Consider the following 27381-nt stretch of genomic DNA (forward strand, 5'->3'; position numbering starts at 1 on the left):
AGGAAAGATTTATTTGGGCACACTGTTTCAGAGGTTTCAGTCTATGGTTGTTTAAGTTCTCCGGCTTTAGGCCTAAGACAAGCAGAACATTATAGCAGAAGGGATGGTGGAGGAAAGTTGTTCACCTCTTGACAGCCAGGAAGCAGAGAAAGAAAGATAAAGAGAGGAATGGTTCAGGCACGACATGTAAAAGGAATACCACCAATAACTTACCTTTTTGGAAAGTTTGCATCTCATCCCAATAGTGTTGTTGACTGGGGTTCAAGCCTTCTATATGTGAACCTTTGGTGGACATTCCAGATCCAAGCTATAATATACTTTAATTTCCTGAAGCATTGTTCTTTGAGTCTCACATGTACCCACACATTTGTGATGTGCTGGAAGGCTCACAGGACCTAAAGGAGAGTTATATTTATGAATATGGTATATTTCAGCTAAAGGATGCAAGCAGAATTGATAAGGAAAAAGAACACATGAGAACTTCACCGGGTACATGCTTCCAAAGTCCTCCCTGATGGCATTGCACAGAACACATTTTTCTTCCAGTCATAACTGAAGTCTGCAAAGTATTTCCACCTTGGGAAACTCAGTTGGATTTCAGAGTATCCAACTTTAATTGTATGTTGGTTATATAGGTACATTCTATCTTCATGAGCAGCTATGATTAGCTAAACTTCAGATCCCCAGAGGGATCTGAAAGTATATGTTTAGCATACATTACTTTGCACAAATCAACTTAAATTAATTGGTTTAGTGCTTTAGACATAGAGAAATTATTATACTGAACATTCCAGTAGCTAAATTGCCATGAGTTAGTCAAAGCTCAGCACACAAACAGGGTTTCTTAAAGATAATTATAGAAGATTTGAGCAACCAGACCCTCTGTGTTAATCTTTGACGCATGAGCATAATTTTTTTTTCACATTCAGAAATAATTTAGGCTAGGAGCAGTAGCATGTACATGCTTTTAATCCCAGGCACTCATAAGGTTGCAGCAAGAGGATCACAAGTTTGAGTCTACCCTTGACAATTTAGCAAGACCCTGTCTCAAAATAAAAAAGTGAAATGCATCCCTGGATTCAATTCCCAGAACCAGAGGGGAAAAAAATTTTAAAAAAGAATTTAGTGTTTATTTGAGTTTTATTTTACCAAAACTGTGAGGCGTATTGTGGTATGTGTTTCCTTTCCAGGCAATTCTACTTACTAGCACTTATATGAATATGATAAACTAGTAGGGCTGAATGTAAAAATTCCAAGGAATACCTAGGCTTTCCCTGCCTCATTTATTTCTAAAAACTTCTGTCCTTTGTATAGAGAAAATTAGTCAATTTTGAGGAATTTATTTTAACACCTAAGATTATGTTAGTGGTAGATCTAAGATCACCATTTCAGTCCTACTCCTAAATTTTCAGCTTCCTCCAGGTATCATGGGGTACACCTATAATCCCAGCCACTCAGGAGTGGCAGGTTCGAGGTCAGCCTCAGCAAATTAGTGAGGCCCTAAGCAACTTAGTGACTCCCTGAATCAAAAAAAAAAAAAAAAAAAAAAAAAATAGGGCCAGGGATGTGGCTTGGAAGTAAAGTGCTTCTGGATTCTTGGTTCAATTCCCAGTACCAGAAAAAAAAAAAATGATTATTAAAGCATTCCAAACAATGGTACATTAAACCATAAGCATAAAACATAAACTGGCTTCTTATTGCATTAATATTTCTGCCATGACAATGCCTATAACATTGTATGTGAATTTAATAAGTCCCTTTTTAAATTTTCATTTAAAAGAATATGTCATTAGAATTTCCTCAAAACTAGTGTAAATAATTCTGATAATGTTAATTGTAGTTTAGTTCTATTTGTAAATAGGTGTGCTATATATCCATAGTTCAAAAATATTTTTCTGTTGTTCAACAACTTTTTTATTGTAGTGATTCTCATATTATGGTAAATGCTAATTGGGAAATCATATCTGGGGGACCAGAAACAGACCCAAAAAGTCAAGGAAAAGAACAAGTGTTCTAATTGTATTTTCCTATTTATCATCTGAAGTTATGTAATTTATATTATCTGAATTTAGTTACTTACTTAATACTACATATTATAATTTATCTTATATAGCATTTATTGGATGCCATATATTGTAACTTATCTTCATAACTAGAGGACGGCAGATACCTATTTTATAACTTTTTTATTGCTAAATTAAATGCTAATAATTTTTAAATTAAAAAAATTATCTCATGGGCCTTATTTGTTATGTTTTTTAGCTTATCCAAAATGAAAGATTTTTTAGCTTATAGTAATATTTGAATTTAATTCAATAGTATGTTTGATAATTTTGAAAGAAAATCTTTATTGAATGAAGTTTCTAATTCAAGCCTGGTTTGTTTCTATCAGAGTGATGGCAGTCCCTGCCACAGTTATTTATTTTACCTGCTATGATCAATTAAGTGCTTTTCTGAGATCTAAATTAGGAGAAAATGAAACCCGAATACCAATTGTTGCTGGAATTGTGGCCAGATGTAAGTAATACATTTTTATTTTCTTTTTGATTTTGGTTTAGAACATCCATTTAAATTTGGTTTTCACAGAGAATTTGTACAGTGTACAGAGTATCAGTGTATTTTGCTTTCCAGTTAGTATTAATTTGTTAATATTTTTATTCCAAAAGTCACATAACATAGTGAGTGCCATCAGAATTAGGTGGGGATAGCCCATCATGATTGAGTCTTGGACAGTTTTTAGAGTGCCATCAGAATTGGTTATTACTCTCTTAAACTTCCAAGGTATTATCTAGGCCCATATGTGTTTCTGGCCAAAGTCTTGAACCAAAGTCTTCATAACCTTAGGTTCAGAGTTTAGTCAGAAGAAAATTTGCCTCTATGCAGAAGAACATTTATATCTGTGAAACAGTAGTGAGATTTATTGGGGGCACTAACTAGAATAAGTTGTAATAGTTGTAGTTGACTATTTTCTGGGACTGCTCTTAAAAGAGTTAAAACCAGAAAAAAGTATATGAAAATATAACTTTTTGGTTCATCAAGGGTGAAAATCTGTTCCAATCTTTTGACATCATTAAGTATTTGATTTTAATGTTTGCAGACATTTCAGAATAAAATGTTAAAATATAAAATGCACGAAATATTTTTGCCTGTATATTTGCTTAGTACATGACTTTGTTTTTGTTTTATTTGGTTTTTTTGTTAGTTGGTGCAGTAACTGTGATAAGTCCCTTAGAATTGATTAGAACCAAGATGCAGTCTAAGAAGTTTTCTTATGAGGAACTGCATCGATTTGTCAGCAAGAAAGTTGCTGAAGATGGTTGGATTTCACTTTGGAAGGGCTGGGTTCCCACTGTTCTTAGAGATGTACCTTTCTCAGGTAGGCTGTCTTCTTATTAGTTGCTGCTAAATTTTACATAACCTTGTCTTATTCATATATTACTTACTAGGTTTTAAACCCTTTATGGTTAAAGGTAAGCTATTTTCTGTAGTGACCACAAAGTCATTGAAAGTTCGTTTTTGGACTTTCAGATCTTCATAAGTCTTTATTGAATGAAGTTTCTAATTCAAGCCTTCTTTTCTTTTCTCCTTGTGTTTAATTTTCCTTTTAAGCATTAACTAATAGGTATTCATATTCAGGGAATAAAAACTGTTTTTAACCTTATTCTAAATAAGTGATAATCAGTAAGGTAAGTAAACTTTTGCAAATCAAAATATTATAAAATCCACTTAAGACCACTTTTAAAATTATATGAATTCCTACTTTTTTAATTATTAAAAATAAGCATCTCCCTATTGAGTATCCTAAAAAGTATTATTATAAATCAAATAATCAGATGGGTGGTTGTGCTCAGTTATGCTGTTTAAAAACATGAAATAGATAACTAATCATTGTTTCTTATGTCACTTATGTTTGCTTTACTGTTTATTTGTTATTGTTTGTTTGGTACTGGGGATTGAACCTGGAATTGTTCTACCTCTGAGCTATATCTCCAGCATTTTTATTTTGAGACAGGTTCTCCTGAAGTTGCCCAGGCTGGTTTTAAACTTGCTGATCCTCCTGTCTCAACCTCCTAGGTAACTGGGATTACAGGTGTGTGCCACCACACCCAGTTCCATATATACAGTTCTAGTTTTATTAGGTAACAGTGGATTCTTTTTAAAATTTTTTTATTTGTTCTTTTTAGTTATATTTGACAGTAGAATGTATTTTGACATATCATACATACATGAAGTATAACTTCTATTCTTTTGGTTGTACATGATATGGAGTTACACTGGTCATGTATTCATCTATGAACATAGGAAAGTAATGTCTGATTCATTCTTCTGTTGATACTGATTTCTAAAGTGATTAAATGGATTTCTACAGCTACCATCGATGCATGAAATTTCTCCCCGCTTTATACCTTTACTAACTCTTTTATTGTCACAGGTCTTTCATTTTGTTTACTAGCTAAAGTAGCACCTCATTTTAATTTACATTTCTCTGATTATTAATAAAGTTGGGCACTGTTTCACTAGCCATCCAGTTATTCACAATTGATTTGGGGATATGGACCAAATAGGTTTTCATTCTCACCACCCCAATCTGAATTGCTTATTGTATCAGCATCATTCATGGAATAATTACAGTTCCTGCAGGGATCTGCATTGTCACCTCTGTCATATCAAATTTTCATGTATATGCATGCATCTGTCTCACTGGTTGATTTGTCTAAATCTGTGCCAATAGATTTTGTCAAAATTACCAAATTATAAGTTCTTTGTAAAAAATTCTTGATGTTATCTCATTTTTTTTTTCTCTAGGAATGTCATATCTGATTGTTAATAATGTAACTTTTTTAAAAAAACATTTTTAGTCATTGATAGACACAATATCTTTATTTTATTTATTTGATTTTTATGTGGTGCTGAGGATTGAACCCAGTCCCTCACACATGCGAGGCAAGTGTTCCACCACTGAGCTACAATCCCAGCCCATAATATAACTTCTTTAAAGTGTTTCAGGAGAGATTTTAATTTTTCTCATAAAGATTATATATTATTTTAATTATTATAACTTTTCTTCCTGCTTAGTACAGTTTTGAGTACTAATGATAAGAAGCATTCCTATCATTTTTCTTATTTTAATGTAAATAGTTTTGTTGTTTCAACATTCATAATTATTTTTTTTGCTACGGGGTTGATGCATACTATTTATCAAGTAAAGGAATTCCCTTTACCTCAGAATCCTAAAATTTTTTCTCACTTTACATGGAAGGGTTAAATGTTATTGAATGCTTTTTTTGATTACTATTTATGCCATTGTTTTGTTAATGTGGTATATAACACTGTTTGTTATAGTAACTACCTTAGCATAGCATTTCTGGGATAACCCAATCTAGCTTCATTTTGCTTTATTTTTTTTAAAAGATTTTTACATCTGTGTTAATTAATTGGTGGGCATTTACTTTTCCTTTATCCTACTCCTTCTTTTCAGGTTTGGGAATTTTTGTACCTTGTACCACTTTACTGTTGCACAGGGTGGTTTTTGTTTATAAGAATGCTAGAATAGGCTGGCAAAGTGGTGCTCACCTTTGATCCCAGTGACTCAGGAGGCTGAGGCAAGAAGATGGAGAGTTCAAAGCCAGCCTTAGCAAAATTGAGGTGCTAAGCAACTCAGTGAGACCCTATCTCTAAATAAAATACAAAATAGGACTGGGGCTGGGGCTCAGTGGTCAAGTGCCCCTGAGTTTAATCCCGAGTACCCCCTGCAGAAAACATAATGCTAGAATATTATTAAAAATTTTAATCCCTTGCCTTTTTAAATTCCATCCAGTCTAAACAGAAAGCAAGATCTGTGTCAGTGTTAGAATTTCTCTTTTCCTTTAATTTATGACTTCATAATTCTTTTCTTTAAAGTTGACATTTTATTTCTAAATGTGTGCTCATTTCATTCTCTATTTTTATAGCAATGTACTGGTATAACTATGAAATTTTAAAGAAGTGGTTGTGTGAGAAATCTGGTTTATATGAACCGACATTTATGATCAACTTTACTTCAGGGGCATTGTCTGGTTCTGTAAGTTTATTCTTTGTTGTTAATACTCCAGCAAAATGGTATTATTATTTTAAAATGGAGTAAATATTAGATAGTATTTACTGTACATTGAGATAGTTCTTTTTGAACTGCACTGTATTAAATTTTAAGTATTTATCATCCTATTTGAGGACATAAATTATTGACCATTAAAATAGTTTTAGAATGTACTCTGTGCTTATGTTTTAAATTATATTACAAGTACATTATTATATTTTCTGAAAAATATTTAGATTTGTTGGATCATTAGTTATGACCATGATAATACTTGAAATAGTGCTTTATTATTTACAGAATATTTTATAATATATTGGGTTAATAAATAGTAGTAGACATGACTAAGTAATATTTCATGGAGTCTCATCCTATATGTATGTTTGAACTAAATAGAAGCAGTTCCATACCCTGTTGCTACTTTCTGTTTCTAAGGAAACAGTTTGGCTTATAAAAATTGCAAGAAAAATTACAACCAGAAGGGAAGAATCTTAAATGATCATTTTTAAGTGGGAAGTTTGCCTTTCCCCACCTCCACATATATAGTAGAAAGTTGTGCAGTAAACTTTTTTTTAAATTGATTTATGTCACCCTGTCTTTGACCATAAAGAGTTTTATTTACCTACATACTTCCAAAAGTAACTTGTGATTATTTAAAGCATGACACTGACATATTGGAATCACATTAAAACAGAACTAAAGGTCCAGAGTGAAGTGATAGAAACCTGCCAGAAAGTACTGGAATAATATATCAGAAAACCTACGCTACAGAAGCTACTGCTGTGGAGTTCAAAACTTAGAATATTATTAGGTCTAAAATCTGTCAAATTAAGCATAGTAAATTGTAAGCCCATTGGGCTAGAAAAGCAATTAGTATTATTGAATAATGGCTTCAGGATGGTGCACCAGTTTTACAGCAATATGAAGGGAAGTTCTCTATTTTACTATTTCTGGTTAAAGTAGAAAACATTTTAAATTATGTTTTAATGGTCTAGAAAATACCTTTTGGCAGTTTTCAAATAAAGACATGTCTGTTTAACAGAAAAAGCACATGAAAGTAACAGCATCTAGGCTTTCTGTCATTAAACAGGGCAGTTTAAACTATATTATTTTAGAAAGTGAGTAAGAAATGTATATGTCATTGTAGCTACCTGTTGCTACTACATGGTAGGTTATGGAGATAAACAGTAATTTAGTCTTACCCATGATCTTTGAAACTGATATCAAGAACTTAACAAAGTACTGGTGTAAAATAAAATGTAATTGAGTTTAAGGAGCATATTATGAGTTTGTTGCCCAACTCTGAGTTAGTTGGTAAGCAAAACAGATAACAGATTTTACTTTGTGTGGCTGTTATATCAGGTATAGTGCGAATATTCTTAAAGGAATTTAATTATTCTATTTAAAAAACTCTCCCTTACCTAAGGCACTATAGAAATAATTGTAAAATTGGATCATTTTGAGAAAAGTTTTTTAAAATGTGATTTTTATGCCATTGTAGCTATATTTGATAAACATGTTTAAAGTTCAATAAGAAAAGGTATATAGAGCTAAATGTTCAAAAACCTTTTTTTTATTTACTTTTTTAAAATTTTATTTACTTTTAAAACATTTGTTGGAAATTTTTAAATGTTTACTGGAGAATTTCTGCTTTAATATTGTGTAGTACCTTCATGTGTGGTAAAGAAGTATCAAAAATTGTGAATTTTGGAGTCAGAGAGATCTGATTGAATTCTGACTCTACCATAGTAACTGATCTCAGGAAAGTAAGGAAACTTTTCTGCAACTGTTTACTTGAGTCTTGTGAGGAGTATACAAGGCATATCTGTTTTCTTTAATAAAATCTTTTTAAAAATATGTTTTGTTTTAAACTTAGTGATTTTCATTATTATCTTTGTTAATATGCTAATTAGAAGAATTTAAAAATACTTTAGGAAAAATTAAAAGATAGATTTAAATTAATCAGTTTCACTTTCTGATAGTTTGCAGCTGTTGCAACTTTACCATTTGATGTGGTAAAAACACAAAAGCAGACCCAACTTTGGATATATGAAAGTCAAAAAAGTAAGTTTAATTAATTTAAAACATTTTTAAGATGTCATTTTTTCCTCCTAGGTATTAGGTTAGATATCTAAGAAAAAGAAGATTTTTTTTTTCTTATGTCTTGTTCTTTAACAAAACTAATAAATATATACTAGAAAAAATGCTCTAAACCCAAACAAAAAAATTTAAGAAATTCCAGATGTGGTGGTACATGTCGTAATCCCAACATGTTGTGATATAGGAGGATCACAAGTTTAAGGCCAGTCTGGGCAACTTTGTGAGAACATGTCTTAAAATTAAAAATATAAAAAGGGATGGTGGGGGGCAGGAAGAATAGAGGTATTTTGGACTAGGCAGAGGGAATGAAAGGAAGGGAGGGAGCATGGAGGTAGGAATAATAGTAGAATGATCAGACATTATTATCCTATGTGTATATATGATTACATGACCTGTGTAACTCTACATCATGTACAACCAGAAGAATAAGTTATACTCCACATATGTATGATGTGTCAAAATGCATTCTACTGTCATGTGTAACTAATTAGAACAAATAAAAAAATTTTAATTTTAAAAAGGGTTAGGAATGTGGCTCAGTGGGGACGCACCCCTGGATTAAATCCCCAGTAACACATACACATATAAACCTCTAGGGTATAGTAAGTGCCAGATTCTATAACTGTTATCTCATTTGAGTACATCATATTTAATTTTTTAAAAGTTAATATCTGGTTTCAACTTTTTAAACTTTGTCCAAATACACCTATTTTTTAGAGGTTAAGTTTGATTTTCTCTGTATAGTAAATATTTTAAAACACAATTTAAACATTTAAAATTTTTTAATCTTAATTTTTAATAAATTTAATATCGATTGAACTATTATAAATATTCCAGACAGCTTTTTTTTTATTTTTGTGGCACTGGGGATTGAAGCCAGTGATGCTCTATGCTCTACCACTGAACTACATCCTCAGCCCTTTTTTTTTTTTTTATTTTTTATTTTGTGTGTCTGTGTGTGTGCACCAGGGATTACATCCAGGGTTCTATAACCACTCAGTCACATTCCCAGCCCTTTTTTATATTTTTATTAGAGGCAAGGTCTCACTAAGTTGCTGAGGCTGACTTTGAACTCATGATCCTCCCGCCTCAGCCTCTTGAGCTGCTGGAATTACATGCTTGTGCTACTGTGCCTGGCTCAAAACAATATTTTTTGTAAAAAAAAAAAAAAAAAGAATCACTAAAAATGGTTAATTTTACCATTATTTTAATCAATCTTATTTTAATCAATCTTAGTAGTAATGAGTAACAGCAATGAGAGGACATTTTATATTAATTGAATTATTGGGAAGATATGTGATGGTGAAAGTACAAGTTTGGAACAACTGCTTTGGAAAACAGTATGGTAATATCAAGGAAGCCCCTAGAATGAACAGGTTTGCTCCTAGATATGTGCCCTAGAGAAGCCTCTACACGTGTACAGAGATATTCAAAGGATAACAAAAAGTTAAAAATCACCTAAATGTCTCTTGGCAAGATTTATGGTATGTCGTAGTAATCTATATAATCCAACGCTATGCAGTAATTAAAATGAATAAAGTACTGCTACACTTACCAACCTAGATAATTTTAGAAGCACATTACAAGAGTAAATGCATGGTGTGATACCATTTACACAAAGTTTAAAAGGGGCAAATAAGGATATACATTGTTTATCAACATATTCAGATATAAAAATTTAAACAAAATGAGAAAGATAGTTTTTTAAAAGGAGTTTTTGCTCTGAGGAAAGGGGAACAAGATGATTTGGGAGGACTATATAGGGAACTTAAGTAGTATCCAAGATATACAGTTGTTACAATTTAATAAATTTGGTCAATAAATGAGCATTTATTATTTTCTATTCTTTAAATATTTAGTTAAAAACAGTGTTTCTTTAAAAGGTGTTTCTTATTACTTGTATTAATAACTTTATAAAACATAAAAATTGTCAACTTGTATAAAGTTCTTGTCACAGACTTTTTTTTAGAAAGTTTAATTTCATTCATAAATGTTTTGTCATTGATTTAAAAATAATTGTTCCTTTTGTTGGGTTGCTATAGTTATTATGTTTATACTATTTATGTTGATAGTATAGCTTCTTTTTTTTTTTGGTGGTGCTGGGGATTGTGCATCCTAGGCATGCTCTCTACAAAACTGAACTATATCCTCAGCCCCAGTAGTATAGCTTCTTAAATAAATCATAAGCTTCATTTTCCTTCATAGAGATTTTGATATTTTTACATAACTGAAATTTAGAAATACTGATTCTGTTTCATTAAGTGGCAAAATGTGTTTATTCATTCATCTGTTAATGGATGCTTAGACTGGTTCCATAACTTAACTATTGCGAATTTTGCTATGTACATTGCCATGGTATGCTTTAGTTTTTTGTTTGTTTGTTTGTTTTTTGTTTTTTTTTTTAATAAATACTGAGGAGTGATGTAGCTAAGTCACATGGTACTTCCATTCCCAGACTTTTGAAGAACCTCCATACTAATATCCCTAGAGGCTGTATTAATTTACAGTCCCACCAACAGTGTAAAAGTCTTCCTTTTTCCCTGCATCCTCGCCATCATTTATTATTTGTATTCTTTTTTTTTAAATTTTGATTCATTGTACACAAATGGGGTACAACTATCATTTCTCTGGTTGTACACAAAGTAGAGTCATACTATTTGTGTAATCATACACGTACATAGGGTAATGATGTTTGTCTCATTCTCTTTCCTTCCCTCCATACCCTCCCCACTCCTCATTTCCCTTTACACGGTCCATCCTTCCTCCATTCTTCCCTTATCTCCTCCCCCACACCTGTTATGCATCATTATCCACTTGTCAGAGAAATCATTCGGCCTTTGTTTTTTGGGGATTGGCTTATTTTACTTAGCATGATATTCTCCATTTCCATCCATTTTCCTGCAGATGCCATAATTTTGTTCTTCTTTATGGCTGAATAATATTCCATTGTGTATATATACCACAGTTTCTTTATCCATTCATCTGTTGAAGGGCACCTCGATTGGTTCCACAATCTAGCTATTGTGAACTGAGCTGCTATAAACATTGATTTGACTGTGTTACTATAGTATACTGATTTTAAGTCCTTTGGGTATAGACCAAGGAGTGGGATAGCTGGGTCAAATGGTGGTTCCATTCCAGATTTTCTAAGGAATCTCCATACTGCTTTCCAGGGTGGCTGCATCAATTTGCAACCCCACCAGCAATGTATGAGTGTACCTTTTACCCCACATCCTCACCAACACCTATTGTTGCTTGCAGTCTTGATAATAGAATACATTATCTCTAACTGGGGTGAGATGAAATCTTAGCGTAGTTTTGATTTGCATTTCTCTTATTACTAGAGATGTTGAATATTTTTTCATATATCTGTTGATTGCTTGTGGATCTTCCTCTGTGAAGTGTCTGCTCATTTCCTAAGCCCTTTTATTGATTGGTTTATTTGTATTCTTGGTGTAAAGTTTTTTGAGTTCTTTATAGATTCTGGAGATTAGTGCTCTATCTCAAGTGTGTGTGGCAAAAAATTTTTCCCACTCTATAGGCTCTCTCTTCACATTGTTGATTGTTTCCTTTGCAGAGAAAAAGCTTTTTAGTTTGAATCTGTCACAATTACTGATTCCTGCTTTTATTTCTTGGGCTTTGGGAGTCATGTTAAGGAAGTCTGGTCCTAAACTGACATGATGAAGATTTGGACCTAATTTTCTTCTGTTAGGTGCAGGGTCTCTGGTCTAATTTCAAGGTCCTTGATTCATTTTGAGTTGTTTTATGCAGGGTGAGAGGGGTTTAGTTTCATTTTGCTGCATATGCATTTCCAGTTTTCCCAGCACCATTTGTTGAACAGGCTATCTTTTCTCCATTGTAGGTTTTTTGACAGCTTTGTCTAGTATGAGATAACTGTATGAGGGTTTGTCTCTGTGTCCTCTATTCTATACCATTGGTCTACCTGTCTATTTTGATGCAATATCATGCCATTTTTGTTACTATTGCTCTGTGGTATAGTTGAAGGTCTAATATTGTGATACCACCTGCTTCACTCTTCCTGCTAAGAATTGCTTTAGCTATTCTGGGTCTCTTATTCTTCCAAATGAATTTCATGATTGCTTTCTCTATTTCTGTGAGGTACATTATTGGGATTTTAATTGGAATTGCATTGAATCTGTATAGCACTTTTGGTAATATGGCCATTTTGACAATATTAATTATGCCTATCCAAGAGCATGGATCTCTTTCCATCTTCTAAGGTTTTCTTTAATTTCTTTCTTTAGTGTTCTGTAGTTTTCATTGTAGAGGTCTTTCACATCTTTTGTTAGATTGATTCCCAAGTATTATATTTTTTGAAGTTATTATGAATGGGGTAGTTTTCCTAATTTCTCTGTCAGAGGATTCATCACTTATGAATAAAAATGCATTAGATTTATGAGTCTTGATATATCCTGCTACTTTACTGAATTCATTTATAAGTTCTAGAAGTTTTCTGGTGGAATTTCTCGGCTCCTCTAAATGTAGAATCACTTCATCGGCAAATAGTGATAGTTTGAGTTCTTCTTTTCCTATTCATATCTCTTTAATTTCTTCATAGTCTATCTAATTGCTCTGGCTAGAGTTTCAAGGATGATGTTGAACAGAAGTGGTGAAAGAGGGCATCCTTGCCTTGTTCCAGTTTTTTGGGGGAATGCTTTCAGTTTTTCTCCATTTAGAATGATGTTAGCCACGGGTTTAGCATAGGTTGCCTTTACAATGTTGAGGTATGTTCCCAATATCCCTATTTTTTCTAGTGTTTTGAGCATAAAGGGGTGCTATATTTTATCAAAGCTTTTTCTGCATCTATCAAAATAATCATGTGATTCTTAAGTTTAATCCTGTTGATGTGGTGAATTACATTTACTTATTTCCCGATATTGAACCAAACTCGCATCCCTGGGATGAACCCCACTTGATCATGGTGCACTATCCTTTTAATATGTTTTTGTATGCAATTAGCTAAAATTTTGTTAAGAATTTTTGCATCTATGTTCATTAGGGATATTGGTCTGAAGTTTTCTTTCCTCAATGTGTCTTTGTCTGGTTTAGGTATCAGGGGGATATTAGCTTCATAGAATGAGTTTGGAAGGGTTCCCTCCTCTTCTGTTTCATGGAATACTTTGAGGAGTATTTGAATGAGCTCTTCTTTGAAGGTCTTGTGGAACTTGGCTGAGAATCCATCTGGTCCCGGACTTTTCTTTGTTGGTAGGCTTTTGATGACTTCTATATCATTGCTTGAAATTGATCTATTTAAATTCTGTATGTCCTCCAGATTTAGTTTGGGTGAATCATATATCTCTAGAAACCTGTCGATGTCTTCGAGATTTTCTGTTTTGTTGGAGTATAGATTTTCAAAATAGCTTCTAATTATATTTTGTATTTCAATAGTGTCTGTTGTGATGTTTCCTTTTTCATCACAAATTTTAGTAATTTGAGTTTTCTCTCTCCTTCTCTTCATTAGTGGGGCTAAGGGTTTATCAATTTTGTTTATTTTTTTCAAAAGAACCAATTTTTTGTTTTCTCAATTTTTTGAATTATTTCTTTTGTTTCAATTTTATTGGATTTCAGCTCTGATTTTGATTATTTCCTGTCTTCTACTTCTGGTGTTGCTCTGTTCTTCTTTTTCTAGGACTTTGAGCTATAATGTTAGATCATTTAATTGTTCACTTTTTCTTTTATTGAATGTTTCCATGCAATGAATTTTCCCCTTAGTACTGCTTTCATAGCATCCCAGAGATTTTGATATGTTGTGTCATTGTTCTTGTTTACCTCTAAGAATTTTTTTTATCTCCCCTGTGATGTCTTTTGTTATCCATGCATCATTCAATAGTGTATTATTTAGTCTCCAGGTATGGGAGTAGTTTCTGTTTTTTATTTTATCATTTATTTCTAATTTCATTCCATTATGATCTGATAGAATGCAAGGTAGTATCTCTATTTTTTTTATATTTCCTAAGAGTAGCTTTGTGGCAGTATTTTAGAGAAGAATCCATGTGCTGCTGAGAAGAAACTGTATTCGCTTGTTGATAGATGGAATATTCTGTATATCTCTGTTAAGTCTAAATTATTGATTGTGTTATTGAGTTCTGTGGTTTCTTTGTTCAATTTTTGTTTGGAAGATCTGTCCAATGTGAGAGAGGTTTGTTAAAGTCATTTAGTAATACTGTGTTTTGGTCTACTCTGTTCCTGGAATTGAAAAGGATTTGTTTAACGTAAATGGATGCACTATTGTTTGGGGCATAAATATTTACGATGTTATGTCTTGCTGATTTATGCTTCCCTTAAGCAGTATGAAATGTCCCTCTTTATCCCTTCTGACTAACTTTGGCTTGAAGTCCACTTTATCTAGTATGAGGATGGAAACCCCCGCCTTTTTTACTGAATCCATGTGTATGGTATGTTTTTTCCATCCTTTCACCGTTAGTCTGTGGATTTTTTTTCCTATTAGATGAGTCTGTTGAAGGCAGGATATTGTTGGCTCTTTCTTTTTAATACAATTTGCCAGCCTATGTCTTTTGATTGGTGAATTTAGGCCATTAACATTCAGCGTTATTATTGAGATATGACTCGTATTCCTGGTCATTTTGGCTTATTTTTGCTTTTAAACGATGTGGTTTCTCCTTTAATTGGTTATTCCTTTAGTGTAGTTCCTCCCCTTGCTGACTTACACTGTTGTTTTTCATTTCTTTCTAATGGAATATTTTGCTGAGAATGTTCTGTAGTGCAGCAGGCTTTCTACTTGTAAATTCTTTTAGCTTTTGTTTATCATGGAAGGATTTTATTTTGTCATCAAATCTGAAGGTAAGTTTTGCTGATATAAGATTCTTGGTTGGCATCCATTTTCTTTCAGAGCTTGAAATATGTTGTTCCAGGCCCTTCTTTCTTTTAGGGTCTGGACTGAGAAACCTGCTGATATCTGTATTGGTTTCCTCCTATATGTTATCTGATGCTTTTCTCTCACAGCCTTTAAAATTCTCTCTTTATTTTGTATGTTAGGTATTTTCATTATAATGTGCCTTGGTGTGGATCTGTTGTAATTTTGTACATTTGGTGTCCTGTAAGCCTCTGGTGTTTGATTTTCCATTTCATTCTTCAGATTTGGGAAATTTTCTGATATTATTTCATTGAATAGATTATTAATTCCTTTGGTTTGTATCTCTGTGCCTTCCTCAATCCCAATAATTCTTAGATTTGGTCTTTTCATGATATCCCATAATACTTGGAGGTTCTGTTCATGATTTCTTACCATCTTCTCTATTTGGTCAACTTCATTTTCAAGATTTAATATTTCGTCTTCATTGTCTGAGGTTCTGTCTTCCAAGTGATCTAGCCTATTGGTTATGCTTTCTATTGAGTTTTTAATTTGGTTTATTGTTTCCTTCATTTCAATGATTTCTATTTGGTTATTTTTCAGAGTTTCTATCTCTTTATTGAAATGATCTTTTGCTTCCTTCATTTGCTCTTTTAACTGTTTATTTGTGCAATCATTTATTGCCTGCATTTGCTTTCTTATCATTTGCTTCTCAGATCATTTTAATTATGTACATTCTAAACTCCTTTTCTGCATTTCTTCTGCCATGCTGTCATTGGATTCTATAGATGTAGCATTTAGGTTTGTTTGGGACACTTTCTTCCCTTGTTTTCTCACGTTGTTTGTGTATCTTCCCCTCTAGCAATGTGAATCTGAGGTATTATAATGGCCCTGCAGCTTTCCATACCTTACCTTGAAGTGAGAGATCAGTATTAGCTGCACATCATACAAACAATATGCATCCTTAAGCCAAATAGTCCCTATTAAGATATTAACTATTGTCTTAATAAACAGAGATGATGAATTTGATTATTTTCTACAGCACAACCAATAGGTTTGCAAGAAGGACTACAATTTCTAATGGTGGACAAAGAGGATGGGGAGGGTGTAGGATATAACATTAATGAGATAAGAAGTGAGTGTATAGCGGTACAATGTCATAGGAATAGTGAAAGTGGAATTAAAAGAAATAGGTTGTTAGCATGAGAAAATGGAGAAAAAGTCTAAGGAAACAGATGAGAGGAAAATAGAGTGATAAAAATATTAATAAAAGAAAAAAGTAGGAATAATTGTAGGTGTAATAGGAATAATCATAATAATATTACTAATAAAAAAATTCTACAAAAACTATAAGTATACTGCTCAAAGCTCCTACCTAGTCTTTAGTAGCCTGATACCAGAGAAGAACTTTATAAAGCGGTGTCCCAAGAGGGGTGCTGTCCCACTATGGTTGGTGGCCTCCAGATTGGGAATAATCAGTGCTAGTGGGCAGAGGCGACCCCACGTGTTGATAGATGGTCAGCCACAATGCAGTCACTAGACCATGTGGGGCACAGCCTAGGTGCTGGAGACAGCAGGCACTGGGCCTGGTGGCTGGGCGGGGCCTCCTATTATTTCTATTCTTAATGACTGCCATTCCAACTGGAGTGAGATGAAATCTCAGTATAATTTTGATTTGTATTTCCATGATTTCTAAAGATGTTAAACAGTTTTTCATAGTTTTTTGCCCATTTTTCTTTAGAGAAATGTCTGTTTAGTTCATTTGCCCATTTATTTCTTGGGTTATTTGTTGTTGTTTTGGTGTTAGATTTTTTGAGTTTTTGATATATTCTAGATATTAATCTTCTGTTGGAAAGTAGCTAGCAAAGATTTTTTCCCATTTTGCTGGCTCTCTCTTCATGCTCTTAATAGTTTCCATTGCTATGCAAAACTTTTTAACTGATGCCATCTCATTTATTAATTCTTGGTATTATTTCCTGTCTGCTCTGATCTTTACTATTTCTTTCATTCTAATTTGGGGTTTGGTTTGTTCTTAGTTTTTTACATCCCTGATACATATATACATCATTAAGTGGTTTATTTGGAATTATTGTCTTTTTCATGATAGGCATTTATTGCTAAAATTCCCTCTTAATACTGCTTTTGCTGTATTCAATAAATTTGTGTGTTCTTCCATTTTCTTTTGTTTCAACAAGTTTTTAGATTGTCCTTTTGATATCTTCAGTAACCCATTTTTTTTCATTCAAAAGTGTGTTATTCATTCTGCATGTATTTGTATAATTTTAAAGTTTCTTTTGTTGTTGATTCCTAGTTTTATTTCATTGTAGTCAGAAAAGATACAAAGACGTGTATCTTTTAAAATTTGTTAAGATTTGTTTTGTGGTCTAATATGTAGTCTGTTCTAGAGGAAGTTCTATATGCCGATGCTAAGAATATGTATTCTACAGCTATTGGATGATATATTCTATAAATCTCTGTTGAGTTCAGTTAATCTATAGTATAATCTAACTATTTTTCAGTCTGGATGATTAATCTGTTTATTGTAAATTGGGTGAAGTTCCCCATTCTTATTGTATTGGAGCTTCTCCCTTTTGATCTAATAATAACTGTCTTATAAAATTGGGTACTCTGGTACTAAGTGCATATTTGTTTATAATTATTATATCTTCTTTTTGAATTGATCTCTGGGTCATCATACAACAATGACCTTTGTCTCTTCTTACATTTTGTCTTAAAGTCTCTTTTGTCAGAAATATAGCTGCTCCTGGTCAATTTTGGTTTATTATTTGCTTGGAATATCTATTTCCTTCTTTTGTGTTTTTTTAATTGGTGAAGTGAGTTTCTTGTGAGCAGCATATTGTTGGGGCTTGTTTTTGTTTGTGTGTGTATATGTGTGTGTGTGTGTGTGTGTGTGTGTGTGTGTTTCTATTTTTGAAGGATATTTTGGTAAAAATTTTCCATTTTTCCCCCCAGGCGTGCTTAATAGTACATTCTTTACTTTTTTTCCCATTTTTTTTTTAATTGGTGCACTGTAGCTATACATAATGAATGGGATTTGCTGTTATGTATTTGTACATATACACAACGTAACAATATAATTTGACCAGTATCACTTCCCAGCACTTTTCTTTGCTTCTTTGCTTTTTCTTAATGGCTAAGATCAATGTAAACATTGATGACTATAGTTTTATAATGCAGTTCTCAAAAGCTAGAGAAGGCAATAAAGATCATTTGTCCATCATCCACCTAGACTCAAACCAAAACTTTGACACCTTCAGCCTATCAATGTTCACACTGCTTACGTGCTAGTATGCCTACTCCTTAGACTTTTTAAAAACCTTATTGCATCTAGTAGTCTTTGGGCTCTAATCCAGTGCTTAGAATCACTGTGTAAAATGAAGGTAAGCAAAGTTTGTGTATAACATATCCAGCATTCATAAGTTTTGTTTGAACTTCAGTGACATCTACTCTTGCTAAATTTAAAAAAAATTAGTTTTTTTCTCAGTTCTCAGTGGTTGCAAATAACTGAATGGTACTATTAGGTAAACATCTGCTCTATGAAGGAAAGAGTATAGTTCTAATTAGTTCAAGACTAAAACGTCTATTTAGAAAGCTTGTCACACAACAGGATACCACTAGGGAAAACAACTATTTTCCTCAGAACCTCTTTTTAAGAAAAATAATTTTTTAATTGCGGAGAATAAAATTGAAATGACAAATGATATTCTGGAATTTTCTTTGGTATTAGATACCCCATGAAAAGTTAAAAAATCCCATATGCAACATTTTAAGGCATGGGAAAGACTATAAAGAATAATACCATCAAGCTAAAGAAACAAACTTTTCAGTTCAAAAGGAGGCTTCTGTGTACCTTTGAACTTAGAACATTTTCCTTTCCTTCTTAATGAATTCAGATATTAAAAAGACTGAAATTAGCTCTTTAGGTGAACAGATCTCTTCTTCTTATAGTGAAATGATATGCTCCCAAAGGCAATAAACACCATTATATTTGTATTATCAGTATGAGAAATTATTAAATTGTGATTTATGATAGCATTCTTTCTTTTAACATATAGTTTCTATGCCTTCGCACATGTCAACTTGGGTTATAATGAAGAACATTGTTGCTAAAGATGGATTTTCTGGATTATTTACAGGTAATAATATTCACTGACTCCTTGAACCAAATTATTGACATGGTGGCATGGCATGCCTGTAATCCAGCAGCTCAGAGGCTGTGGCAGGAGGATCACAAGTTCAAAGCTGCCCTCAATTTAGTGAGGCCCTAAGCAACTAGCAAGACCCTGTCTCAAAATGAAAAATAAAGAAGGGCTAGGGATGTGGTTTAGTAGTTAAGCACCCCTGGGTTCAATCCCTAGTACCCCCCCCCAAAATAAATTCAAGGAGGAAGTTGCAGATAACATTCTATATTTTTTTATTTTCTCCTATTTAAATATCATTGTTGTAAGTTAAAGGTTATGTAACAGATTTACTATCAATAAAATAAAATTTCTGCATAACCCAGAATGGAAGTGAGGAAATTTAGAGTAAGTAGTTTGATCTATTTTTTGCTAACAATTTATGATACAAAATTTGACATATCATTTCATTTATTTTGATTATTAACAGAATGATGTCAAATAAGTTAGATTTTTTTAAAAATAAGGTAAAATTTGTTCTTTTTCTTGTTCTCTTTTCAGGCCTGATTCCTCGCTTAATTAAAATTGCCCCTGCTTGTGCCATTATGATCAGTACATATGAATTTGGAAAGGCATTTTTCCAGAAACAAAATATTCAAAGGCAACAATTCTAGTGATGCTGTTTCAACTTTAAACACCTGTACCAAATAAGATGGAGATTCTTGGGCAAGAACTTTTTTCATGTTATTCTGTTATACAATGATTTTATGTCTTTCTTTCCAATAATTTAAGTGAATCATTTCTGTTGTACCTCTTAAGTCATAATCCTAATTTTAAAATAAAAATTTTCTTATTTTTGGAGATTTCTTAAAAGATAATTCAGAAATCACAACCACTTAGTATTATTGTAAAGAAAAAGAAAATTTATTCCATAATATCAAAAGCAGTCTCTGAGAATTTGATATTATACATTTCAGTGTAACTTAATCTTATTGTATGTCAGATACATCAGAATTGTTTGAATTGTGTGCTAAATGATGAATAGTATAGAAGATAAAAAGCTCATTTTGTGCACATTTAAATCATGTACATAGAAATTTCAGTAGATAATAGAAGTTGTTAAATAACATGTTTTCTAAATATTACCTGTTAATTTCTTAAATTCAAATGCATTGTTTGCCCCCAAGTTACTGTGTCATGGTCTCATATGAATTAGGATTTTTCTAATTAAAGGAATGACAATATAATCTGTATGAATCATAATATTATCATTTGTGTGATGTGGATCTTGCCACTTTTGATGATGAAAGACCTTATCTACTGTTTCTGTAAAAAAAAGGGAGTTTTTATTGATTGTAGGAAATGTTCACTTTCACTCAAACTTGGGTTTTCAGTGGAAAACAGTATTGCATTTAGACTAGTCTTAAGTAAATAGTCTGGGCACAGGAATGGCCTCTGGTTTTTATCCAGTGTGTTATCCAAGTATCATTATTGATGGGAGTTCTTTTGCTCATTTCTATTGACTATTTTCTAATAAGACAGATATCATGACAGGTTGAACTTCCCTAATTTGAAAATCAAAAATCTGCAGAGCCCTAAAATCCAAACTTTTTGAGTGTTGACATGACATCACAAGTGGAAAATTCTACATCTGACTTTGTGTGATAGACTGTGTACAAAATGCAGGGACACTAAAAATATTGCATAAGATTATCTTCAGGTGATATATATAAGGTATACATGAAACTTAAAAATAATTTTATAGTTAGACTTGGGTTCCCGCTCTAAGAGATCTCATTATGTATATGCAAATATTCCAGAATCCAAAAAGAAAAAAAAGCAGAAATCCAATTCACTTCTGGTTATAAGCATTTTGATGAGATACTCAACCTATACTATAATAAATATCATAAAGTGTTTTCAAAAATGTCCCTTAATTTTACACTATATCACATTTATCACAAGACTAAAGAAGAAGCTGTTTCCTTCAAGAAATTATACATAAGTAATTGAGTTTATGACTGTATGAAGGAATGATATAGGAAAAAGATACGATTGGGTATGATTAGGCTGGGAATGTAGCTCAGTGACAGAGTGCTTGCCTAGTATGCAGGAGACCCTGGGTTTGATACCCAGCACGGGGTGGAGAGGGGATAAGCTAGCAGGACAAGAAATGATACTTTTTAAAATTTATTTTTTATTTTTCCCAGGATCTATATCCTATAAGAAAAAGCACTTTATTGTATTCTATGTGTTTTATGGAAATGTAAGGCATTTTTTTCCCTTGAAAGTAATGTATTTTGGTGAGAGATCTTTTCTAGTATTGGTAGGGGAATTAATATATTTTGTAGAATAATAGAAAAGCATTTAAATGTTTCACCAGAAATAAACTATGTAGGGTTTGATGTAACCTTTTTTATTTTTTTATCCTATGTTGATTTACCTTAAACTTGATATACAAATATTCATGACTGTTATATTTTGTTAAAATTATCATTGTACTTCTAACTAAATGATTTTCATATATAATTATTATGTAATTCTATTATATATAAATTAAAGTTTATTTTGAACACTGCTATTTAAAATTATTAAGTTTAAATTTACTTTGGTTTTGCTATGCTTATTTTTCAGTAATTTATTAGTAGGAGAAGGCAGGAAGCTTAGTACTGTGCTCTCAAAAAAAATAGTCACATATTTCAAGTTAGTAGCAACTGTGAATACCAGAAAGGTTTCAGTCTCCCCCATTCCCAGAGACTGCATTTGAGGAAAATTCTTACTTATTAATAAAATAAGTTAAATAAATTGCCTAGTAGTTTTTCTAACACATATTACATGCAGTGTGCCTGGATGAAAAGACTAAACTGAAGCTTTATACTTAAGTGGTAAAGAAACATTAATATTTTAAAAATATATTAGCCTCCAAAATGTTTTATTAGAAATTGCTTCAGCATCTTGCCATAATACAACCACATTTTTATACAGAAAGAGTACCTATATAAATTGAGTTCAGGGAATAGCTAAAATGTTAAATTTTGAATTTTCTCCCAAAGCTGTCTTGTAACATAATGAAACTATTGGCATTGAAGAATATTCTCAAATTTCACATCACATCAGTAGACATACTTAACTCTCAGTCTTATGATCTCAACCTTTTCAATAAATACATTGCAGGAATTGAAATATTTGCAAACATGGTTTTTGCTGTGTTCTTGGTTATGTGATGTTTATAAAGGAATCAGTTTTCATTCCATTACTATTGTTAAATTTTGTAACATATTTAAGTACTTAAATGTAAGAATTTTAAGAGGAAATGCCTTGAATATTCAAGCAACTATCAATACACATTTGATTTATTTTTTTAAATATGGGAGTAGTTAGGCATATTGGCACACACCTGTAATCCCAGCTACTCAGGAGCCTGAGGCAGGGGGATCACATATTCAAGGTCAGCCAAGGCAATTTAGTGAAACCCTGTCTCAAAATAAAGAGAGCTGGGGATGTAGCCCAGTGGTAGAGCACTTGCCTAACCTCTATGAAAAGGCACACTGAAAAGTGCATCATTAGGTGATTTCTTTGTTGTGCAAACATCACAGAATGTGTTTACACACACCTAGATGTCATAGGTCAAACACTATGTGATCTCTTGAGTGCATCAAGAGACATGGTAAACACAAGATGTCTGAGGCCACTGGTGGCCTGACATACTCTATTACTGTAGCTTTTTTCTTTTTTTAAAAGTAGGAATATATTTTAAAATAAACAATAAAAGCTGCATGACAAATACATAAATCAGTACCAGCTTCTTATTATCAAGTATTACATACTGTACATAATTGTACATACTGTGCTTTAGTGCCACTGGCTGCAGGTTTACTTATATCGGCCTCACTACAAACATGAGTAATGCACTGTGCCATGTTAAACCAAAACTCTTTAACTCAGGCACTCCCAAAATAAAAGGGTTCATTGAGCTGTTACACATGCTGGCTGGAAAAAGGGCCAGGTCCCGAGGCAAGTTTCTGCAACTCCCAGTAGAAAGAATAGATAGCAGTTGGGAAAATGTCCACTAACCCTAGAACTAAGAATAATGTTATAGCAAAAATTAGGGGAAGCATAAATTGAACCTACATTGACTACAGATAAGAGGGGTGGTATAAAACAAAGCAGGAGAAGCTTTGGGATAGAAGACCCATCCATACGAAGTAACTGTTGCTTTTGGATAGGCTAGTGTTAACAGTACGGAGAGTTTATATTTGAACAGAGTGCAGTGACCCTGGTGGTCAGCCTACATTTATGTTAAGGTTTCTGCATACATTTAAGAATAAGAAACAGTCTTCTAGAAGCTTTTCACAGGATTAACTTACCTCATCTCTTTCTTCTATCACCCTCCAGCCTATGTAATTAAAATTTGAATGGATAAGAATTTTTCTTTTATCATTTACCCCTTTCATTGAGGCCTTTTGGAGAAGTCATCACCGATGAATACTTGCATTATTTTTTATCATGTTCCATTAGCCCTTTTTATATTCAGAGTGTGTCCATGTTCCTAGGCTTATTCCTGGATCATGTCCCACAGAGGAGAGAAAGCTATAGGTAATGATGGTGAGATTTCTTTTAACCCAATTATTGGCAATAAGAAGTGGTGAATGGGGTGGAACCCAGCTAATCACCATCAGGAATTAATATTTTTCTAGGAAGTAGCTGCTTTTGGAAAGGTATGCATAGCTACTTCAATCTTTTGAACAAGCTGGGGTTCAGTCCACTGATTTTACATAGTTGGGACTGTTCTTGGGCAGCGATATGTCTGGCAGTGTCTTCTGCTCTTTGACCAATGGTGGCAGAAATGTTTCAAATCGTATCCATTTACTTACACTCCATCCGTAGGCATAAGAAATCCAATTCTACTTTGGCCTTGAGAATATGGATAATCTACCAGCATGCTCCTATTTCTTCATTCTGTTGAGTTGGAATTTTTGTGTAAAGAGAGAGGGAAGTAATAATGTCTTAAGAAGTACTGTCCTTCCTTTTGCCAGCTGTCTACAGTGGCAGCCCACACTTGCCATGGTAGGTCACCACCTATGCCATAAATATGTACCTTAAATAGTCTAAAGGACAAGGAGAAACTGACCAGCTTGGTGTAGCACAGTCAAAATCACCAATATTCTTTTTTTTTTTTTTTCCAAATCATCACCAATACATTTATTTGAGGGAGGTGGGGTTAAGTCTTACCATGAACTTTTAAACTGGGGAGGGCTAGAGACAATGATCTGCCTAACTTCATATTCACAGAGTTGCACAGGTAGCCAGATCCTGCACATGAGGTGTCACCATTAAACAGACAAGCATCAGACTTGTTCACTCTGAAGAGTCACATGATTTCCCATTCAGAAAAAGGTGTTGCCCTCGAATCAGAAAAGTAGTGTTGAGAAAAATGAAGGCAGAGCCTGGGATGGGCCTTCAAGCACAGGCCTAGGCAGGATGCTGGCCTGCTGAAAGGGGTTATGCCCTATTTACAGAGCGAACAGGAGCTAGGCTCAGTGAGGGGTGCTAGGGGTGGGATCGGACTCCATTAGCCTTTCCTCGACCACCCTGGGCCTCCACAAACCTTTCTCTGGCCCTGCACAAGGCAGACTCAGCAAATCTGGACATCAGGGAAGGGCACCCCAACTCCCAAACCTATCCCACCCCACCTTTTGCAGGTCTAACAGGGGACCCCATCCACTGGGCCTAGCCCACCCCTCCCCATCCCCACACCTGGACAGACACATGGCCAATACAAAATCTGTAGCCCAGCCGGGCTGGAGGACATCTAGGTGTTGCTGGGCTGGAATTTCCCTATAGGTATCCCAAGGTGACGGACTCACCCAAGGGCCAGGCTGAGACTGCGTGTTGGGTCAGGTGATTTAGGTTACTCCAGGGCAAAACACGATCCTGATGACACTCTGCGGAAGAGCAGGCTGGAGCCACGGAAGAGCTGGCCCTGCACACTCAGGTACTTCCAGTCGTGAATCCAGGATTTGAACACTGGGGAGTAGCGGGGGAGCCCAGCCTGCAGCCCAAGGTTGTTCACAGCCATGAGGTCTCCGACCAGCAGGAAGGGGTAGGTCAGCGTGCTCACTGCAATCCCCATCACAAACTTGGCGTAGCTCCGGATGGCCTGGGCCTGGCTGAACTGGGAACCTGGATTCTGGTCGTTTCCCAGCCCCCCTGGGTGTCACTCACGCTATCATCCACCAGGTAGGCATTGATGAAGTGGGCCAGCAGGTTACAACCCCACAAGAAAACCACATCGCCCAGGAGATGAGGGATTAAGCGACAAAGAATCCCAGCAGCCCCTCCTCTTTGAAAATCTTCCCAATGGAGCTCAGCACACCGCTGTATTTGGCCTCCCATCCCACAAACTGGACCATGCAGCGCATTGGGATGACATGCAGGGGGTGGGCCAGCATGCGGGACACGCACTGCATCATCATCTCCTAGGACGTCTCCTTCACTACTTTCTTCAGGGAAGTCTTCATGCCATCCTTGTTGGAGACCTGCTCGATCTCGTCTGGAGGGAAAACCTTCTTCATGCTGCCCCGAGTCACAGTAGAGAGGGCGCTGGACATCAGGCGGGGGCTCAGGCCTCGGAACAGCCCGATCTTCCCATCCACTTGCACAATGTACTTGGCATAGGTGAAGAAGCTTGGCAGGTAAAGGACCTTCCTCCCCAGCACATTGGTCCGCAGCGTGGGGGGCATCGGCTCATGCCCCACCTGGATTAGCAGCTTCACGCAGAGCAGCGGGTGGCTAAGCGCCGTCACACCCGCGCCCAGCGCCACGAAAAGAGCCTCGGTGGTCGCGGCGTTGTCCCCTGAGCCCAGGCCCCGGGACGCGCCGTCCATCCTGCGGGCGGAGGGCTGCGCTGCAGGTCGAGGATGGCGCCGGTGTGCGCGGTGCGCGGGCGGCGGATCTCGAGCCCGGGCCTCGACCCCCGCCGCCGCTCCGCCCCAGCTCCAGCTCCAGCTCCAGCTCCAGCTCCGTCTCCAGCTCCGGGTCCCGCCATCCCCGCGGCACCGCCGCCGCCCCAAATCACCAATATTCTTAACAACAAAATTACCACAGCAACTTCTCTTGCTGATCAGATGATGTTTGAGGTTGGTGATGGAAGTGAACTATTCAAGTGAACTAGTCTTTTTAGGTGGAAAATATGGATCAAGGAATCAATTTCTTGACTTTGCATAGGGATTCACAAGAAGAAACTCTAGTGCCTCATAAAGAATTCTTAGAGACATCTTCCACAAAAATGTCAGCAGGAATTCTGTGAGGTGGAAGTTCACTCTCCTTGTCACCAAAAAAGATTGTTTTACTATAGAGTAATTTTTATTCACAACCTTAATGAGCTCTTGAGAATACAGAACTCACACTTTTATGAGAGTCTAGAGCTACAGGAGAAAGCGGCATAAATCTTCCAGTTATGACTTCAAAGGGGTAAAACCTGTATTTTCCAAAGAAGGTGTCACTGAATTCTTCAATATCACTATGGAAGAGGCCTATAAACCTTCAGGAATATCTTTGAGCAAGAGGAGTCATCAGATACTTTGGATTAATTTCAAGAGGAAACATAAAGTTCCTGTTTGCTTCATCATGTTCCCATACATTTGTCTAGGAAAATATAATCCAATGTTAAAAATGTCTTCCTTAGGGAAATGAATAGACACTTCACAGAAGAAGATCTACAAGCAATCAACAAACATATGGAAAAATGTTCAACATCTCTAGTAATAAGAGAAATGCAAATCAAAACCACCCTAAGATTCCATCTCACCCCAGTTAGAATGGCGATTATCAAGAATACAAGCAACAACAGGTGTTGGAGAGGATGTGGGGAGAAAGGTACACTCATACATTGCTGGTGGGGCTGCAATTAGTGCAGCCACTCTGGAAAGCAGTATGGAGACTCCTTAGAAAACTCGGAGTGGAACCACCATTTGACCCAGCTATCCCACTCCTTGGCCTATACCCAAAGGATTTAAAATCAGCATATTACAGAGATACAGCCACATCAATGTTCATAGCTGCTCAGTTCACAATAGCCAGATTGTGGAACCAACCTAGATGTCCTTCAATTGATGAATGGATAAAGAAAATGTGGTATATATATACAATGGAATATTACTCAGCCATAAAGAATGATAAAATTATGGCATTTGCAGGCAAATGGATGAAACTGGAGAATATCATGCTAAGTGAGA

The 27381-nt window shown here is 34.8% G+C and overlaps 1 protein-coding gene and 1 pseudogene across 5 annotated transcripts in view; one reads left to right on the forward strand and one right to left on the reverse strand.

Moving 5' to 3' along the window:
* Slc25a40 (solute carrier family 25 member 40) overlaps positions 1–21524 on the forward strand; it is a 44405-nt gene extending 22881 nt beyond the window's left edge. For 4 of the 5 annotated variants that reach the window (XM_047562061.1, XM_047562060.1, XM_047562064.1 and 1 more), the window contains 6 exons: positions 2393–2517; positions 3203–3376; positions 5952–6061; positions 8056–8137; positions 19082–19162; positions 19706–21524. In XM_047562061.1, the coding sequence (XP_047418017.1) occupies positions 2393–2517; positions 3203–3376; positions 5952–6061; positions 8056–8137; positions 19082–19162; positions 19706–19818 (685 nt within the window). In that variant the 3' untranslated portion in view covers positions 19819–21524. The remainder of the gene's footprint in view (positions 1–2392; positions 2518–3202; positions 3377–5951; positions 6062–8055; positions 8138–19081; positions 19163–19705) is intronic. The other variant, XM_047562065.1, reaches the window with a different exon arrangement.
* On the reverse strand, positions 187–26192 carry LOC124991313 (mitochondrial carrier homolog 1-like; annotated as a pseudogene).
* Between the last annotated feature and the right edge of the window lie 1189 nt (positions 26193–27381).

Source organism: Sciurus carolinensis, chromosome 8 (assembly GCF_902686445.1).
Source record: "Sciurus carolinensis chromosome 8, mSciCar1.2, whole genome shotgun sequence".
Classification (NCBI taxonomy): Eukaryota; Metazoa; Chordata; class Mammalia; order Rodentia; family Sciuridae; genus Sciurus; species Sciurus carolinensis.